Source organism: Pelobates fuscus, chromosome 5, assembly GCF_036172605.1.
Source record: "Pelobates fuscus isolate aPelFus1 chromosome 5, aPelFus1.pri, whole genome shotgun sequence".
NCBI classification, from domain to species: domain Eukaryota; kingdom Metazoa; phylum Chordata; class Amphibia; order Anura; family Pelobatidae; genus Pelobates; species Pelobates fuscus.
The window spans coordinates 63,191,901-63,213,441 of NC_086321.1; the positions used below are offsets into that span (position 1 = coordinate 63,191,901).

Here is a 21,541-nt window from a genome sequence, read left to right on the forward strand (position 1 = left end):
CTGGAAGTATTTCTACATTGTTTTGTTAACGCTTCCCAGGGTAATTGGGTTGACCTCTTGTCCTGGGCGGAATTTGCCCGGAACAACGCTACGCATGACTCTTCCAAACTTAGTCCTTATTGTCTCCACCCTACTATATTACCTTCTGTGTTTTCTGATATAGATATCCCCACTCTGGATGATCATCTAACCTCTTTGAGGAAAACACCTCAGCTGGCGCTGCGTCCCATTTTAAGCAGCCTGCTGATAAGAGACGTAGTGCTGCACCTTCTTATCAAGTAGGGGACAAGGTTTGGCTGTCCACTAGACACATTAGACTCAGGGTACCTTCTATGAAGTTTGCTCCTAGATACCTTGGTCCTTTTCATGTTTCACGTAGAATCAATCCAGTGTCTTATGTCCTTGACCTCCCTGCCAACCTTCGAATACCCTGTACTTTTCATGTGTCTTTATTAAAGCCACTAATCTGCAATAGATACACTACTCCTTCCGCGCCTCCCCCTCCTTTGGTGGTTGCAGGAAAGGAGTACGAAGTCCATTCTGTTATGGATTCCAGGTTCTTACGTGGTTCTTTGCAGTATTTGGTGTATTGGAAGGGTTATGGACCTGAGGAATGCTCACGGGTTCCTGCTTTTGGCATTCATGCTGGATGCCTTCTTCGTTCTTTCCATGCCCGGTACCCTGATAAGCCTGGTTCTACCTGTCTTTTTGTGGGAGGTACTGTCACTGTGTCCAATTGGCACCACAGTGTGGCTGCACCTGATCGGCGCGGTCACACTAAAGGAGGGAGAGGTTACTCACCTCACCCCCAGAGCCTCTCCCTCCATGCAGTTTGTAGATCGGCTGCCGGGTCCAGCATTGGGAGGGACACTGGACGCTGCAAGACGGCACTAATTAAAAACGCAGCCCACAATGACGTCACTAGTGAACATGCATGCGGCGTCACGTTTTTGCCGTGCATGCACATTCTGGGGTAATAGGACCCAAATCAGCCAATAGCCGGATTTACAAAATCCAAACCTGCAGTTGTTCAGTGCCCTGTCGGGGTTTCCATCCTGTTGGTTATCTAATAGCGCGTTCCTGATTCTGATTATTGTTTTTTTGATCTTGACTTTACTTCCCGTATTTCTGGTATCCCTGACCCTTTGGCTTTGTTCTTTCCGTATTTGTTCCTTTCTGTATTCCTGACCTTAACTCGTGACTGTTTATTCTATTACGTTATTGTGGCTATTCTAATGCCCGGTAATATGTTGCTACGTGTTTTACTAAATTCTGCGTGTTGGGCCACTGGTTCGTCCGGACACACTCTCAGCCGATCACCTCCGCCCATTGCTGCTCAGGTTAATGCATCTTCATTATGCTAAGCAGCACAGAGGGGATGGTCTCCTTAGGGTCTCTCGTTTAGCATTTAGCCTAAACGAAGGATAGTGCTAGGGTAATCCAGACATGGTGAAGAAGTTACAGTGTCCCTTTGAGTTTGGATGCAGGTGGCATCCCATTTCTACAGCAAAGCTGTTATGTCAACCACTGGGTGGTTTTATGTGCTTCATAAAGTTTTTGCATTTCTGACACAAGTGTCTTGATTTAAATAACTCCATTTAACAGGAATGATTTTTCTGGTTACTGGATCTATTGAACATCTCCCTTGGCACATTTCAAAGATACATATCTTGGTGTACTTTATTTTCTATTCATATGCATTTTAAATAACAAAAACCACCTTTTAATAATTACTTTGTTTTTCTTTCTTTCTTTTTTTTTTTGTGCAGACAAGAGTGCAGAATTGTATCTGCTCTGTTGCCAGTGATCACTCAGTGGGTCTTCTGAGCTTGAAAGAAAAGAAATGTATCATGTTGGCGTCTCGCCATCTCTTTCCCATTCAAGTTATAAAGTGGAGACCATCGGACGATTACCTAGTGGTTGGATGTTCAGACGGCTCTGTCTATGTCTGGCAGATGGATACCGGTAAGATCGGTTGCACAAAGAACACTTTCCTTGTTTGTCCTTCTTTTTTGCCTTTTTTTTTTTTTTTTTGCTATAGTTATAATTTTTATTTTACAGAAAAGCTAGAATGTTCAGTACTGTGGGGTGGGGTGGGGGGGGGGGGGAGGGAGGGAGGACGGACTACCTTGAAACTGGCCTTACTGAAATAGCTTATTAGTTCTCCAATTAATTAAGAAGCTTTTTGCTGTGTGTGTATATATATATATTCCAGAAACATGCACTCCAGGGTGTTGTACGATAAACTGGTCCAGTGCTGGTCTGCAAAAAGAAGATGGCACTCCAGGGACTTCAAAGTAGTGTTAAAGTAAAACTTAACTTTTATTCAGCAGATGCAGTGCCAACAAAAAATCTACTTTTTATTTCTAAATCAAACTTACTTTAAAAAAGTTTTAATATCCCCCCACATCAACTTTAATTTCCTCAAAGGGGAAGCTAACTTCGTATGCGCATTTCCCTTTCTTTTAAAACCGCAATGCTTACATTTGTCATACTGCAGGGATCAGGGTGTTTGAACCAAATCCCACTATATCATGATGTATTGGTTTTGCTAAGGGTGTCCCTTTAAGGATGAATGATATTTCACACTGTCAGTACATAAGATCCTCTTTATTTAGTTTCATATAGCCGTGATGCTGCTAAATAAGTTTGACTTGCATGTAATACTGTATCTTCAAAGTCTAGATTATTTTAACATGTATTCTGTCTTTGATCCATAAGGAGTTAACACACTTATGAGTTGTTGGGGGTTTGTTTTTCTTCTTCTTTTTTTTTTTTTGCAACTATCAGCAATTTATAAACAATGTCACTTTTCTAAATAAAGATTCCCCTTTAATAAATTATTTCCTCTCACCACGTCCCCACACTAAGTTCCAGTGCTTTTGTAGCTAGTTCAAGAACCTACAGGGGATTTAAGATACACTTCACAGTGTATCTTAGATTGTCTTGCAATCAAAATTAAATTAAGAAATCCCCCCCTGTGGAGTTCTCTTGTAGGAAAAGAGACAATAAGAAAGCCTGTGGGTTTAGTGGCTATAAGGCTATTGATACATCCAGAGCCAATTACGCCAATGATTTTTCTCAAACGAGCTTAGTAGTTGTTTGCTGTCTGCAAGGATCTCTATTTGTTGGTTTAACAGCAACTGATTCATTTCAGGAAAGTTAACACAACACACTCCTCTTCCTACTGGACTTATGTTTTTTATAACCTTTTACATCCAACATGATTTTTCCATAAGTTGCAATGTACAGATATAAAGCCTATTGTTTAATGTTCAGCTGCCATATATATAATGTTAGTATTTTATGAAGCATGACGTTATTATTATTTTATAAAATAACCCTGAATATTTTGCATGTACAAACCGAGAAATACATAATGTATAGCTTACAGGAACCAGCATTTGTGAAGAACAGACATGCTTTGAAAGATGACTACCTTCAGTGTTTCACTTGCTTAGCTAATGCACTGTGTCCTGAGCTTCTCAAAATGTTCATGGTCTGTCCTGAGAGCTATTTTGCCCAATGAGAAATAGTCTATAGGAGAAGAGCGGGAGGGTCTTTCATCAGAGTTGTTAGAGAGACGTAAGGAAGACATTACAAAGGATTGTATTCATTGTGGTACAGGGGTATATTAAATCCCTTTTTTTTTTCCTCTGACTTGATAATACAGCCTCTATTTGTACATATAATCCCTAGATTTGATTAATCTGTGACTAAATGAACCGTCATACACTAGTTGATTTATTGACCATTAAGGGAAGTGGGACAGAGTAGAAATGCATTGTATGTATGTATGTATATTTTCCTTGTATAGCAGTGTGCTTGGCACTTTACATGTTGCATTACAGTGTAAGGGAGTTACCGTAAACCATGTAGTTACAGTGCATGTATATTTAATTAACATTAGGGTAATGGCTGTACTTGTTCGTATATAGCACTAAAATGTGTACTTTGCACTTTCTAGAAGACTTTATAGGACTTGGATTGAATTTTAACTGCAAAATCCAGAACAGTGTTGGAATATGGGTTCTATTTAAAAAAATAAAAAAAATTAAGTATTGCAAGACCAAAAAAAAACAACCCATTTAATGATTGACCCCGTGAATGTTCTAAAAGTCTCTATCTCCTGCCTGGGTACAATAACTGTGAATACAATGCGCACATTGACACATATACATTTAATCTTTTTCACGGTTTCTACATTTGTATCAGATGAAATGGTTATGTATAATCATAATGTTAGCCAATGCATTGTAATCGTTCTTGAGGATCTTGAGGAAATCGTAGAGGCCCTGGAAGACTGGCATTGAATGATTTGCAGCTAGTAACATCTTCCTAAGGCATTTAACACATTACTTGGTAATCAGCTTCAAATAACTGGAGGTACAGCCTCAGCCGTTGTCGATCTTTTCATTCAGCTGACTCTTGGTGACAGTTGTGGAGAGGGAAAAAAGGAATCCAGCAACCTGGTACACCTTGATTCAGCAAAGGATAGCTATAGAGAGGGGAAGACGTCACTATGTATAGATGCTATCTCAGAGGGTTCAGCACTCGACACATTAGATACACTTTTGCCTGGGTGAAGGTGAAATCTTTGCTATAGCTTATCTGCTAAGGAATTACAGAGGACACAGTCTGCAATGAAAGTGTAGTGGCTTGTAAATGGGAATCTGAAAGAAAATCAAAAACCCATAAACAGCTGGAAAAATTATATTTTATATTATTGCGATCAATCTACAACTGTAAAAAGCAGAATCCATGATTTGCTTAGGCAATGTACATAGCCATTAGGAACAAAGTTCAAAATACTTTTAATAAAAATTATTTTAATGCTTTACTAGTTTCAAAATCTTAAATGTTTTCTTATTAAAATCAAATTGAGCTTTTTTTTGTTTCCTTTTGCTTTCATTTATGGTTTTAATGACTTTCTATGGTTTTGTCTGTAAAGGAGCATTAGATCGATGTGTAATGGGTATCACCGCGGTGGAGATTTTAAATGCGTGTGATGAAGCGGTCCCTGCTGCGGTTGATACTCTCAGCCATTCGGCTGTAAACCTAAAACAGGCCATGACGCGACGCAGTCTCGCTGCACTCAAAACCGTGGCTCATCACAAGCTGCAGACTCTTGCTACCAATCTCCTGGCTTCAGAGGCATCAGACAAAGTAAGTTTTTGTTCTTGCTGAATATGTCAAGGGTGTGATGCTGTATGTCCTATCATGAATGCAGGCTGACTTTTAGAATTAAATTTAATTTGTGAATCCTGGCATAGTTGTATTATGTCTACAAGCCTTTTGTTTTAACGTGTGTGTGTGTGTGTGTGTGTTGAGCAATACATCTATATTTGTGTTGCAAATGCAGTACATTTTTGGTTTCTTTCAGAGTGTGTCATCATAATTAATAATTTGATAACGCTAAGTAAATTGGTTACTATTGGCATTTGCACAGTATTTGGTTAGTTTGGTGAATACAATCAAGCTTAACTACGTCCCTGCCTGGGAGAGTGTTTATCTCTTATCTAGTTCTGTTCACACCGGCTTGGCCGTAGACTTTGGTTCTGGTCGCTCTTTCTCACATTATGATGCATTTAATATATTTCTACTCCTTACTGGTGTCTGTCTCTCAGAGGTAGAGCTAGATTACACACATCTACCTGTAACATCTATCACAGGCTAGGAAATGGATTTAAGATACTTTGTATACACATTTCATATTTCTTTGTCTCCTCTCAAACTTTGGTGTATGTATTCTTGCTCAGGTCCATCCCGCTGCTTAAGGTCTGTTTTAGGAATACATTTACGTACATTAACTCTTACTCTCCATATAGAGGCCCCTGAGGTGAAGTATGGCTTTTTGGGGGGCTTTCACCCAAAGAATATAAGCGCAAATATAGCCGACAATCAAATGCACCCATTAGTTATACAATATGATCTAATTTACAAAATTGTCTTGTACTTGCAGTCTTTCCAAATGTGGGTTTTAAACACAGGTCTGTAAAGGAGAGAAAAGTAGCAATATTGCAGTATGTCTGTTAAATGATGCATACCCTATACCTTCCCTCGCCTGCTCTTGGGGCAACCCCTTGTGTGCCAAGAATAATGGCCCAAATAGTACACCACCTCTCTTCTTGCTCTGGTGCAACCTGTGATAACAGCTGGCAATAGTGTAGTACAGATGTTTAATCGATCACCTGCATGAATGGAAAATGAGCTTTTCAGGGGACCACGTAGTCTTCCCCACAAAATCATGCAAGATAAGCATAAGAGCCTGTTTGGAAAAGAACTCCTTTATTCAAAGTATAAATGTGGTTCCAAACTGGCAATCCTTAGAGAAGTATTTACATGTTCTTGTTATTGCCATCCACCAAGGTCCAAGAAAGTAAACACACAAATATTCTGTCTGGATGTCAGTGACGAGCAAAAGCGAGAAGAACGCATTTAACAACTTCATTAAAGATTGCTAGTGCTGGACCAAGAAGTGGTTGTCCCAAGAGTAGACGAGGGCAATATTCACCAGAGGGAAGGTAAAGGGTGTGCTCCATTTAGCAGACATACTGCGCTATTGCCATTTTTCTCTCTTTTACAGATCTGTATTTTTTTAGGGGAGCAATCCTACGTTTGGAAAGACTGCCAGAACCAGACAATTTTGTAAATTAGATCATATTGTTTAACCACTGGGTGCATTTCATTGCCAGCTATAATATTTGTGCTTTCATTCTTTGGGTGAAACATTATGGTAGTTTCAGATGATTTGACTCTAAGGCATAAACAACATCTTTGCCATGGTTTAAATGTGAATTTTATTTCAGTTTTTCTGCTAAACTGTAATATTTTTATAGTTTACACTATTATGATGCATCACGTTTCAGTACATTGATACAGATACAAACTCTGTTCTTTTGTTGAGTTATTTTTATAGTGAATTGTAAAGGAAATATTACTTGGCTGTAAAATAACATGAAATTTCCTGGTACACATTTTTTTTGTTTGAATCTCCATTCATCAAGTTCTGCCTGTCAATGTTACTTGTTACAGTAAGCAATAATAGAAATTACATCCTGTAGTATAAAAGCAGTTTACTGTCCTTGGGTTATTCCATAATCCAGGAATTCTGGAGATAAGGGGATTTTAAATGTAGGTCTGAATAGATGAGCTGGAGCTTGGATCTTTTATCTTGTCATTTCTACACAATTCCAAGTTTAGTACTAAATCCATAAATTGCTTGTGTAGCACTTCTTAAAGGAACACTTTAGCGTTAACTATAATGCTAACGCTCTAGTGTTCTAACTATTTTGTTTATTGAGCTCTCATAATTTACCAAATTAAATCAAATGTACTTACCTTTAGTTCCCCATTCTGCTAGTCTTATCATGATTGCCGAACCTCATCTGGCTAAGATCATCATACTGATAATCTCAGCCAATTTAATGCTTCCCCTTGCTGTCTCCATAAAGCCGCCGGAAGTCTGTGCTGCAATCTTTGCAGGACCAAATCCAGAAAGTCCCCCTAGTAGCTGTCTGAGTGCCAGCATTCAGAGGTGGTAGTAAGCGGCAATGTAAGCACTGCCTTTTTTTCAGAAAAAAAAACAGCCTGCAGGGACATTCTTCATGGCCTAGAACCACTGGATTAAGATGTATTGGTGCTGGTGCATAGAATGTCCCTTTAATGTTTTGGTGATCTAGCTGTAAGATAATATAATGTATGCATATGGCTAAAACTAATGGGGAATCTACACCTATCTGTGTTGGTTATAATCCTCTTAATATTGCTAAATGTTTACAGTGAAGCATGGTGGGATTAAGAATTTTATTTGAATTGTTGGCATTCTTGTATTGGATCTAATTTGCTATGTAAAATACATGGAATTAAAATTGTTACTGAACCCACTGCTATACTGCTGTACTCCTAATTTTTACCTCTATTGGCCCTGCACATTTTTTAAGACTAGTGGTTGGCATAATGGGGAAATGCTTCTCCATTAGTTTTTAATACCCATGGTGAATCATTATAATGGCTGTAATTTGCTCTGTATACAGGGGACCCTTTGCTTTATTGAGAGCCACTATGTGATCATTTTCTTATACACGTTTCTGTGTATTCAGACTGTTGGGATTGACATGTTTGTTTGTTTTTTTCATTTCATATATATGTTAATTTTATAGGGACTCTGTTTAGTACAAATAGCAGTATACATTTCAGATATAATATAGAAATCTGGACCTAGATGCCAAACCATTTTTTCTCACAACATAAACATACTGCGGCATGAGTGTCACACATAAGATTTTCTACATAGGCTATTTTAATTTATATTGAAGAATTGTTATTATCACCTTTTCATAGAAATGTATTTTGGGGAAGTAATCTAGTAATTCCCTGCGGACCAAGTCTTTCCTGGCACAGTATGCACAATTCGCTCCTGTCCTGCCTTGTGGATTAATAATTCAGTGAGCAGCTCTCGTGTTACAGACGGAAGGAAGGACTTAGACAGCAACCAGAGCTCTTCCTTGTAAAGCTTTGGAAAGTCTGTTCTATTCCTGCCTGCTCCCCTGATCTTGTCTCTTTAACCCTATACAGCCAAAAGGGGGACTTTAAAACAGGTACCAGAAGAGCAGCGTAAAATGTCAAAGTTCTCTCGTCAAATATAGCGCTTTAGGTAATAAAGCTGAATCCGTACATTGTGTTGGCATGAGTGTTACTAAATATAAATACCATTGGCAGAGGTGAAGATGCCAGTTTTGCAGGTCAGTGAGTCAAGGCAATATTCATGGCTCAATCCCAGAATGCCCTGCACTCTCCTTTCCCAAAGCACAGAGGTGGAACTAATACTGGATTGTTATATATTTTAAGTTGCTGTTCATTTTAATTTTATTAAAGATCACACATTCACATATTCGTCATTCTTCTTTAGTGCAATATGCTAGTTCTGGAGGATCACAATGCAAAGATTAAATTCATTGAATGACTTGTCTACGGTACTTTGAATACTTTGAGGATAAAATTCTTAAAACCCAATTTAATCTGTCTGTAAATGCAGATTTCTAATCCTATATCAGTCATTTTTTTTCTAAATCCTTTGTCATATTTATTAAAATTAAATGTTATGTAACTAAAATTATTGATAAACTGCAATAGATTAGCATATTACTGCAAAAGGTAATTATTTTATTTGAAAAGCATAGTTTTCAGTGGATTTTTATTGCACCTTAGCTTGGCTGTATATTCATTATGTTTAGGCCAGTGGTGTCCAACCCGCAGGCCGCATGTGGCCCAAGGCCCGGCAGTGCTGTCCACACTGCCGGGCAGAGAGGGAGACGAGGAGCACTTTACATACTGTGCTCCTCCTGGACATCTCACTTGTGCGCCCTGCAGTGAGCCGGCTGCCGGGATATGACGTCATCCCGGCATCACTACTGGGCGTGCGAGGGTCCTTTGCAGGAAGAGCACAGAGATAGATCCCAGCCGAGCAGCAACCACTGGCCACCAGGGACAGAGGATCCATTCCAGCCCTCCCAGAGCAAGCAGGGTGGCATGGTGGACCTCGTAAGTACAAAGTGTATAAACATAATTTGTGTGTGTTTTGTCGGTGTCTGTGTGTATGTCTGATATTGATTATGTGTTTGGGTCTGTGATTGTGTATGTGATTGTGATTATGTGTGTGTATGTCTGTGACTTTATGTATAGGTCTGTGATTGTGTGTGATTGTATGTGTAGGTCTGTGATTGCATGTGTGTCTACATCTGTGCTTATGTGTGTATGTTTGTAATGGTTAAAGATTGTATGCGCAGCCCAAGGCATTTCGTCTGCACACAATGTGGCCCAGGGAAGCCAAAAGGTTGGACACCCATGGTTTAGACTGAAGCCCTTGGCATGCCTTTAAATCACTTAAAACCAATTTGCTATTCTTTCTTTTTAGGACCTCTTATATCCTCAGACTATAGAGGGTTTGGGTGTATCACTCTGCTCCTAGCTTGTTAAACTCCAACTAATGTACACAGTATTATTGTATGACCACGCTTCTCACTATTATAATAGTGTCTGTTCATTAGTTTGTGGAAAAATGTCCTAGTCTTATCATAAATGTACTTTAACATTTGTATTTCAATTGTTTATTCGTTTAATTATAAGAATTGTATTTTCTTATTAAAAATTATGGTTTGTTGAAAGTAAGAAGACTGACTAAGGAAAAGTGTAAAATGCTGTTCCTTAGGAATAAAAATCTACTCCCAAGTAGTACAACAGGTTGATCTCAGATTTTTTATTTGTTTCCATTTATATGAACTCTTTGTCCGGCAGAATTACAGTAATGTATGTAGTAATGTACCCCCTCATCAGAATGGCCCGTAGTAACCCCCCCACCCTATTAAAATGGCACATTTAAAATGGTTACATGGTAACGGTGTTGCAGTCATATGAGTTTGGACACATTGCAGTGAACCTGCCATGTAAAGTTATATTAGTACTGTACTGTATATATAAGTACTGTATATAAATATGTACTTAAAGCTTAAGGAGCTCCTGCACTTTATCATAAATATATTTTATTAGAATACATATTAAAGGGACACTATAGTCACCAGAACAACTACAGCTTAATGTAGTTGTTCTGGTGAGTATAATGGTTCCTTTCAGGCATTTTCATGTAAACACTCCTGTTTCAGGAATAGGCAGTGTTTACATTGTCCCTAGGGACACCTCCAAGTGGCCACTCCTTAGATGGCCACTGGAGGTGCTTCCTGGCTCAGGGCTGCACAGTAAGCAGTCCTGCCATTCAGCGTCCCCTCGCTCTGCATGGAGACGCTGAATTTTCCTCAGAGATGCATTGATTCACTTCATCTCTATTAGGAGGTCTTGATTGGCCAAAATGTCATTTGGTCCCGCCCCCGTGCCAATTTTAGTCAATTCAATGCTTTCCCTATGGCCATTTTGATTATGTCACATTCAACAACGCTGGAAACAAGGTGAGTTTAAAACATTTATATGGTGGGTTTAGCACTATACGGTCAGGAGTACATGTTTGTGTTCCTGACCCTATAGTGATCCTTTAATCAGGATCACAAAAAAACAACAACCTGTAATTCCTCTGAAATTTATATGCATTTTTTAAATGTAATTTCACAAGAGGAAGTTTTGTTGTTGTGTTGTTTGTTTGTTTTTTTTTTTTTATATATAATTTTTGTTAGTTAGATTTGCAGAATTGGGCATGTTGAGGACAGCCCTCCCCAGTAAGCTGGATTTTCGGTCAGTTGTAGCTAATTTCAGTTGGAAACATCTTGCTAATAGATCTACTAAAAGCTGTGTCTGTTTGTGGTTGTGCTATACCGTTCATCAGACATCCCCCCTTTATGGGGTATGCATTAAGTTATAAATTCGTGCCATTTATGGCAAAGCTTCCTGGAATACATTTTACAAGCTTTTAAATATAAAAGTAGGGGTCACGTGTCCCTCACTGTGTTTTCACGGGTTTACACTCTTTGAGTGCTTTCCTCTTAGAACAGCTATTTTATTGTAGTGTGTTTGGCATTAGTATAGCACATTTTGTTTTCTCATCATTAGCAGTTGCAGTTTATTTCTTGCAAAGTGCATACAGTTGTTCTTGTATATCACGGTTGTGTCCTGCTGCGAGAAACCTTTGGTCTAATGAACATTGGTACAAGCACATTATCAGTGACAGTATTCCCAAGTAAATAATGTCCAATTTTTTGGGGGCGTCTTCTGTGGAGCCGAGCCAGCCGAGCTGACCTTTTCTGCGGTTCACTCTGTGTTAGCCTGATTGACTTGATCTTTCTTGCCCTATGGTTATAGACTTTCATTCTCTTTCCTGTGACCCGACACTGGCTTTTGATTCTGCTCTGATTGTTACTCTTTATTGATTTTGTATTGTGCAAGGGCATACTTGACTGAAAACATGATAACGTTTTTACGGTGTCAGGTTAAGAGACCATAGACATTTCAAAACAGCGGTATGCTGGTAATAAATTGCAATTTCAGTGTCCCGACTAATCCCAAGTTTACATCAAGATATTCTTTGATACAGACCTCTGCGTCTTGGATGGATAGCTTATTGCTTAGACTGCAAGGACTGAAGACTTGACAAGGAATTGTAAACTTTTGAGCAAAATAACCTAAGTGGTTAAATTCGCCAACTGAGCTATTTTTCGTGCAAGATTTTCTTATTTATCTTCCCACAGTTGATATTCCCTCCTCTCCTCCTAGATAATGCTTATATTCCCCCCCCCATCCCTTCATTTATTAGTCTCCTTTTTTTTACATCACACTTATATGCCCAGTACCCATGACCTCAGTGGGTGACTCCCCTCTTCACCAATTTTTATTTATTTTTATTTTCCGTTCCACTGTCCCCCAGTTTATAATCTCTATTGCTTTCCCTAATTAATTGCCTTTCTCTGTTCCCGTAAACTACTATTGCTTTCTCTGCCTCCGGTTATGTCACATCTCCGGTATTCTGGATAGTGTACTACAGTCCATGGAGTTGTGACGTCACCATGTCCCATGTTAGATAACGGAGTAGCTTGCCGTCTTTCAGATGCTGCAGGTGGTGTTTTGTGGATCTAGAGAAGCTAGATTCACTAATAAAAAAGTAAATGGAAAATGAAGAATTTTAGAAAACTAGATAACATTGCTTTAAATGTTCTCATTGATGTTTTCCTCACATGGAAGAGAATGGATATCAGGGAGTGGGGATCTAGGCTAGTTTCTAAATACTTTCAACAATGTTGTTACAGTGAAGTAGTCCTGTGGTCGTTACAATATAGAGGTATATGATCCCCGGTAATTATTAGTCCGTACCTGTCACAAGCTAGCTGTGTTAACGGTGCAGGGGTAAACCATTAAGTATGTCTCTGGTCTTCCAATTTTCATATTTACGCACACACCTGTAACCTAAAGGAGAGCACAACTTTACTAACCTTATACTGCATCCTATTATCTTAGAATAGGGAGGCTGGGGGATCCCCATTTTCTATCATTCCCTACTTGTATGGGACATGGGTGACTTCTTTGCTTACAGGGGGATACACCAGACAGGAAAAGCATTTCTGCTTGCTTTTCCCAAATCATAGAAGTGCCATTCCAAGAGAAGTCAACGCTGTTATGAATTGATTTAGGAATCTATAAATGTTCACTCCACTTGATCAATATTTTAAGCGAAAGTTGGAGCTTCTATTAGATTATATTAGTAATACATTCTTATAAGAAGCATTCTATTGGGCGATCGCCACATATGCAGCAATTGTAGGCACCATTTGGGGCTTGAGGGGAGCAGAGACTGTTGTCATTGACATTCACCCGGCTGTTGGGCGAAGTGGAGCAATGGCAAGAGAGGACTCTCCGCTCGAGGATAAGATTAGTAAACGGTCATCTTTGTTTGAGATGAGAACCTGGCATGTAAGGGGGTAAAAGAAGCACCAAACGATTAAACTGAATATTTATTAACATTGGAGTTTCCTTTAATTCTGCCATAATTTAGAAATGTCTTCTGATTTACTTGCAATTTTTAAACTTGCCATTAGAGGTGGCTTAGAAATAGATGGTAGTACATTTTGTAAATATTATTTTAAATTGAGCTTTCAAATAGCAAACAGTCACATTTTTTTCACAATTCATATAGGAGAGCAATGGTGCTTAGTGGATATTTTAAAACCTATATGTGCATTTTCCCAAAGACTGAAAAGGCAAGAAGAAGGTAAAAAATATGCAGATTAAGCAAATGTTAGTATTGTATAAATTGTGTTATGTTCTCTGGTACTGCCCAGTGTTATACAGGTAACTAACCCTTTAGCAACTGAGGTTTTCCCAAGATTCCATGCAGTTGACCGTTCAACACCCATATATACAATATATACCGTATATACTCGAGTATAAGTCGACCCAAATATAAGTCGAGACCCCTAATTTTACCCAAAAAAACTGGGAAAACTTATTGACTCGAGTATAAGACTAGGGTGGGAAATGCAGCAGCTACTGGTAAATTTCTAAATAAAATTATATCTCAAAAAAATTATATTAATTGAATATTAATTTACAGTGTGTGTATATAATGAATGCAGTGTGTGTGTGTGTATGAATGCAATGTGTGTTTGTGTGTGTGATGCAGAGCCTTGGTGGGGGAGGGGGCATTTATATTATTTTTTTAAATTATTATTATTGTAATATTATTATTTTTTGCTATATTATTTTTTTAATTTTATTATTTTTTATTTATTTATTATTAATATTTTATTATTTAAATTTGTATTTATTTATTTTCGGCCCCCCTCCCTGCTTGTTAGCTGGCCAGGGAGGGGGGCTCTCATTCCCTGGTGTTCCAATGGATGGGCTGTAGGAGGGGGGCTGGCTGGAAGCATTTACTTACCTCTCCCGCATCTCCTGTCAGCTCCCTTATCTCTCCTCCGCGCCGGTCCGGTCAGCTCCCTTCTCCTCCACTGTAAGTCTCGTGGTCTCTCGCGGCTCTCACGAGACTTACAGTGGAACTGACAGAGGAGGAGAAGGGAGCTGACAGGAGCTGTTGTGAAGGTAAGTAAGAGCTTCCTGCCAGCCCCCAACAGGACCGCCGGGCTTGTAATGAGCCCGGCGGTCCCTGCCTGTATTATGGCAATGTAAGTTGCCATAATACAGACACTGACTTGAGTATAAGTCGAGTTGGGGGTTATCAGCACAAAAAATGTGCTGAAAAACTCGACTTATCGAGTATATACGGTATATTTTTTGTTTAAAGAACTGATAAGGACATTCTTCTGATACCCCAAATGTATACATAACACAACATTAAATAAGCATAAGATAATAATTGGGAACAGTTTTACCTATTTTGCTTCTTATAACGTCTACACAATGTAACTGAAGCTATATAACCTAAAATAGATTTGATATGTCTAAAGATTTCAGTTAGTTTTGGAAGGTATAGAAGAAATGTAAAAAGGAGAGAATTATGGTATTAGAGCTAAATATCTGCAACATTTGGTCTGCTGAAAGTATAACATTTCATTCGTAGAATCCAAAATGGCTAAACAAAAGTATGTTTGTAGAAATTAGAACCCTAAAGGTATTTAAAAACAAGCATTTTCACATTTTTTATTTAACCAATCTCTACTAAACCTGCTGGTTTTGTTCATTGGTATCATTATTTATTGTGTTTTCACACACATTTCATTTTCATGGGGAATTTCAGACTGTGCCCCACTACTATACAAACTCCAGTTTTTTACTCTACTCCTGTCCCCAGCTACAACAAGACCTTTAAATGCAGACGTTTTTCCAAATTTGTGAGACATTCTAGGGTTAAGTTTCAGATATGCCAATTTTAGTTTTCAGATTTCCAATTTTCATGGATTGTTTTACTGGGCCCATGCCCCTTTTGGGGGCACAATAGAAGCACTAACTCTTTAACTCTGCTATGGCATGTCATTTGCAAAAGAAGGCAACATGGCTGTTTAATATGGGGCATTAAAATTATACTTTAGCATTTATATAAGATTTCATGACATATTTCTTTGAAATGTAGCTATAACTTGTATTTATTTATTTGCTTATTTTAAATGTTAATTGGTAAGATTTACAGGCCTTGTGTGACCTACTACTGCAGAGACCCCTGCTTTTATATTCTGATGCATCTCCCGAGTACACTACAAGTATACGTTTACCAGATTTTTAGATAATTTATAGGATCAAATTGGAGACATGTCTCTATTTTCACGGGCCCCTTTGCTTGCTTCCTTATTGACACCTTTTGATAAAGTGATGTTATCTGTGTCACCATACTGGCCAGCATCAAATGTTGGATCTATTTTGACCCTAATCCTAGCAGTGCACTATTCAGTAGATTGGCCCTTAAGACAGACTGATCGTTGTGAGAACCAATTGCAGTTAATGGACATTTGAGGCTTGTCACCACAGTGATTGGCTCCCGAGAGATCGGGCCAGCCATTCAGTGTTACTGGGTTGATTCAATGTTCAGTAAGCCCAGTAATATGTCAGGGAGAGCTGATCTTGACATGCGCTACTGCAGCAGCTTGGGATCTGCTTTAACGAACAGTTTAGAACCACTGTCACATCGAATCTGTCACAGTGATTCTTTGTAAGTAAACAGACGTTAATTTAAGTTGTTACCGGCAGCCTCAGTGCTTCAGGTACTCTTGGATGTAGAGGTCCCCAGTATGGCTGCCATTGATGGACATCGCTGGGTCTGGTCTCTTTGATTGTGGGGATGTCCATTGTATGTCATTGGTGCATAATGACAGCAGATGCATACCGATGTCCATTGTCATTTAGGGGTTAGTAGATATTAAACGTATAGATACAATTAATTGTAGTATTTATAAAAAAGCATTATCATGCAATGGGATTTTGTGGTTCAATATTGACTTTAGAATTACTGAAATCTAAAAAAAAATGATTCTTGATGGGATCTTTTTTTTTATTTTTGTTTACAGAATTGGGAAACTGTTATATAATTGCAAATTGTAATCCAAGAAAAAATATATATATTTTAACTACTGCAGTTGCAAATGTTTTACCACTAGGGGGCAGTAGATAACAGCAGATCATGTTTGTGGTTTGGTTTTCTTCCCCTCTTGGCCAGATTTTCTTACAATTTAACTCCTAAAAAGCAACTGCCTGTTGGACTCTCCAATGAATTATCATTACATCTGTACATTTGCATAGCAGTCGCATAGCAGTGTTCCTGTTATAGCTAACATTTACTATTTACATTGTGTAACAGAATTTCTCATGTATAATGTTGGAGAAAACGTGAATTAAACTAGTATCACCTTGTCTTTCAAGCAGTTCTTGCCCCACAGGGCTGTGCAGTGGCATACCAAGTGTGCCAGTAACTCACTGACAGGTGATGAGCCATTTACCTGCTCTCCTTTACACTGCGAGAATGGGCTGTCATTCTGTAACAATTCCCAGACGTTTGCCAGTGTAATAGAGGAAAACACGCTAGTTTGCTGGCTATATATGAAAAATATTCCTTGCACAAAACATTTGGCACTGCCTCTGAATGCCTGTCAGTCTCTCTCCCTCTTTGCCCTGATTTAAGTGGAATCCTCTGTGAATCTAGATCTCGGTGCCCCAATTGATGTGTTCAGCTCCCTGAGTGTCGCTATTTGCCCTAACTTATGTGACAACCTCTGGGAGTCTTTGTCTAGTTATCATAATGTGTATGGGGTCCTTCTTGAGACTCTCCCTTTCAGTCTATTTGCTCTAATGTATATACAGTATTATCCTCCATGTGTAAATAAGTGTTTTTCGGAACATATGTTGCTATCTGACCTACCAACTCTGATCAGGACTTTGCTAGGTTCCACTTGTATACTTCTTTAGGGATATAATATTAGAAGGGGTACCCCATAGGTAGATCCCCAGATGTTTTAAAATGACGGCTTCCATGATGCTTTTAAATTCTAAAATCATGCAAAGCATCATGGGAGTTGTAGTTCTACATCTGGGCTCTCCTGGAATAGCACACAATTGTTCTTTTTCTTACTTGAAACTGGAGACTTTTTTTTTTTTTTATATATTCTTTCTGACAGATCAGTGGATCATGACAATGAACAAAAAGCAGCCAGGAGTGTACACAGACAGGCAGTGTAGTATAAGGTGGATGGGATCATCCTATAGGAGTCAATTCAAAGTGCTAACCCATACAATTCAAAGTGCTAACCCATACATTTAAAGCACTGAACAATTCCAGCCCCTCTTATCTCTTCACTGATCCAGAGGTATGCCCCTCCTCGTACCCTCCGCTCTGCCCGCGACCACCTCCTGACCGCTGCTCGCACCCGTACGGCCAACTCACGCTTGCAGGACCTCTCACGGGCGGCTCCTCTCCTATGGAATAACTTGCCTACTGCCATCAGACTCTCCCCTAGTCTTCAATCATTTAAGAAGGGCCTTAAAACCCATCTCTTCAGGAAAGCGTATGGCCTCCCAGAGTAATCTCTCCCTTACATACCTGTCTCTTGCTCTCCTATGGGATAGTGCTTTGCTCTCTCCTCCAGCTCTGCTTCACTTCTACTTGATATTTCCTATCCTAATGTTTCTAATACCCCACCTCCTATAGACTGTAAGCTCATTTGAGCAGGGTCCTCTTCAACCTATTATTCCTGTAAGTTTTCTTGTAATTGTCTTATTTATTGTTACATCCCCCCTCTCAAAATATTGTAAAGCGCTACGGAATCTGTTGGCGCTATATAAATGGCGATAATAATAATAATAATAATAATAATATTAATTAAGACATAGATAAACTGAAAATAGAGAGGGGTAAACACATTTTCTTGTTTTTGGATTCCTGCCCCTTCCACAACAGACCATTTAAAACCGGGAACCCCTTATATAGAAAGTCCAGGGTTCCCATGTACGTTTAAAAGAGTATGTGATGTGGCGCACTATAGCAGATAGTTTATCAATGCACAACATTTTGGATCTTAGATTTTAAGGCTGACATAAGGGGCTAGTGAATATTTTAACTAATGGACTGCAACAGATTTTCTTGTGGTTGGCAGTAATTTGGATATAGCATGTTTTTTTTCAGTTTATAAGATGATCATGAAGGTGGGTAAAGTAAGGTTTAAAAAAACAAAAACAAAAAAATCTTCACTCATGTTTTTAGGGTCTTGCAGCCATGAAAGATTTATCTTTAGTAAATCTGTAGCAGTGTCATCTCTTTTGAGACTGGGATGGTTATTGGTTCATTTCAGGTCAAGGAAGTGTGTGATCTGTTAGTAGTGTGAACAGTAGCACGTATTTGGCGGCTGCTGATGCCGCAGAAGACTGTTGCTTGTGGTGTTAGACTGTATACTCACCACAGCAACTGCTTACAGCCAATCAAATGTTAATGGTTGGGTGCTGAATAGAAGCAAAGACAGGGCAGGTGTGAATGGATGGCCGTGCTAAACAACAAGGAGCCCACTCGGGCTTTACTCAGTGTAGGTAAATCCAGAAAGAAGCAATAATTCCATTCTGTAAAAATGTGAAACCAACAAAAACCATTTACAATGAGAGAAACTGATATGGTACACAGTCCAATATATGTAGCAGTGAATACTCGCATGGCAAAATATTCTTCAGTTCGATGGTAGGGCATTGATTAACAAAATTCAACTACGGTAGTTTGTTAACTATAAGGTGTGTAGCACAGTATCTACTATGTGGGCAAGGTGGCTGCTAAAATTTCATGGGTGAAACGGCTTGTTTTCCTCTTCTTTTTTTTAATTTTCTTTTTTTCCCCTCTTTCATTCTTTAAAATCCTTATAGTAGAGAGTGCAGAACCTGCACCCAGTAAAATATAAATGTGATTTACACCTGAATTAAAGATTTAGCAGTAATCATAGATGGAGTGTAAGCACCAGGACCCGATGCAGCTGGATATCTTGCATATCTAACTTGGATTGCAAATATAAAGGTATAAGTAGATAACTCTCATCACTATAATATATTTTGATGTGGTCGGGGGCTGCCTGCTCACCGATTATACTGTTATTAGTTCAAACAAGCTGGCAGAAGGTGGTGTCTGCTCTGCTAGAGCAGCCATCATCCTAGGCTATAATTTAGTTCATGTTCTCTGATGAATGCAACTGCTGCCAAGTGCTAAACTACACATTAAATAAACACTTGCTAGACAGTCATTTACGGTGTATGCTCCACTCCAACTGAATACGTTGGAAAAGCTTGTATTTACTGACAGGTTGTCGGCTACTTCCTAGTTTTGGCATATCTCACACCAGGAAGTTTCAGACTCTGGGGATTTGCTATTTGTAGAAAACGGTGTATAAGATCTAGTGGTTAGGTTTTTTTTTTTTTTGTTTTTTTTTGCGATTTCTAATTAGAAGTCTTCATAACTGCGATTTCTAATTAGAAGTCTTCATTCTTCTAAAGGAATTAAAGAACAGTAGCAACTGTGGTTATACATATCACATTGATATTGTCTGATTTCTCCTGTTTTACCCTGACAAATGTGACCTATAGTCTGATAATGTAGAACATGCCGCCTTTAACTAGCTGAAGGAGGTTTATGGGTCCATGGGCTTTTGGAATGAAATTTTATAGAATCTGGACCTGATCTTATGAATTTGCCCCAAAAAGCACCACTGCTGTTTCGGGTCATGCTGAGTTAGTGCTATAGTTCTCAGATTGCCATGCATTTTTAATAATCATAGGCTAATCCTCTAAGCCATCTTCTAATGCTTGGCAGCTGTCCTGAATTGCATGTGTCCTTTTTGGTGGATATTAGAAATAAGAATTAATTTCATATTATTCATTTATTTTAAAAGTAAAAGTTAAGAGTTCACATTATGGATTTGGATGTAGTAGCTCAAGTCACTATCATTAACGGGTTAGTAACTTTCACGTCCTAACCTTTCACCGTCATACAGAAACAGCTGGGCCCGAGTTCCGGGATTTTCTTATGTTTTGTGTTTACTCAGAATGTTTGTTTCTCACACTTGAACATTCCATTGTACATCAAGTCGTAGAACCCAGTGATTTGGTGGCTTTCCCCATGGCTTGGAGTAACGGTAATGGGAAAAGGCATAAAAAGGTTGCCATACTTGTGATTCAGGTCATGGTATGGTAGACTAATGTGTAACTCTTGAGATGTTAAACTTACGACTAGCTGATCTATGCTGTCCTGCTTCTCACAGTGTGGTGCATGTGTGAGGCAATTACAATGAATTGCAGCCCATGCTGCATTCGGCAATTTTAACGTGAGCTGGAAAGATACCTGCTTGTCACTTCTTTGGCTTGATTTTTAAAGAAGCTCTGATTACATTAAGCATTAGTTTAACTAACAGACCTGCACAAGACCAATTATTAATTGAGCAGTGGCATAAGCTCTAATAGTGGTTGGCATCTGTTGCAAAAAACTCTTTATCCCTCCCCCCCCCCCCAAAGCACCACCACTACATGCGTTTGACCTCATAGAATAGCACTACATGTAGTTCTGATCATAACGATATGGCAGAGGGAAAAGAACATTACGGTCTAGCGTTATTTCTCAAACGTATTTTATTAAGTGTTGAAACATAAAATGTCACTTTTCTATATCTCTACTTATCTATAGTAAAGGAACACTCCATGCTAGAAATAACTCAAATAGTTAATGCATTAAAATATGCAATAAATAAAACGTAAGTTTTAAGAGGAATTCTAGGCAGCAGATTAACTTAACCTTAATTCAGGGATTTTGATGCATCAATGCTGCCCATGGAGATTTACAAATAAATTGGCGTCATTTCTTTACATTTTCCAGTTCGCACATCTCTAGTGGCTGACAGGCAATGACTAGAATCTTCAACCTAAAATAGATTGTTATTTAAACCGGATGATGGTTGTACATCCAGTGCTTCTGAATGAGATTACACCTGCAATCCTCTAGGAAGAACATCTGATGTTTTGTTTTTTAAATCCCAATAAACCAAACTGATTAAGGAACACATTCAGTTTGGAGGGGAAATAAATTCTAAATACACATGCAAACTAAATCACCAAAAGGTCACTTTGAATTTAATTTATATCA

At 38.7% G+C, this 21,541-nt stretch overlaps 1 protein-coding gene across 4 annotated transcripts in view; it reads left to right on the forward strand.

The window, feature by feature from the left end:
• WDR7 (WD repeat domain 7) overlaps window positions 1–21,541 on the forward strand; it is a 344,145-nt gene that overhangs the window by 73,713 nt on the left and 248,891 nt on the right. For all 4 annotated transcript variants that reach the window (XM_063453929.1, XM_063453930.1, XM_063453931.1 and 1 more), the window contains 2 exons: window positions 1,770–1,965; window positions 4,952–5,166. In XM_063453929.1, coding sequence (XP_063309999.1) covers window positions 1,770–1,965; window positions 4,952–5,166 — 411 coding nt within the window. The remainder of the gene's footprint in view (window positions 1–1,769; window positions 1,966–4,951; window positions 5,167–21,541) is intronic.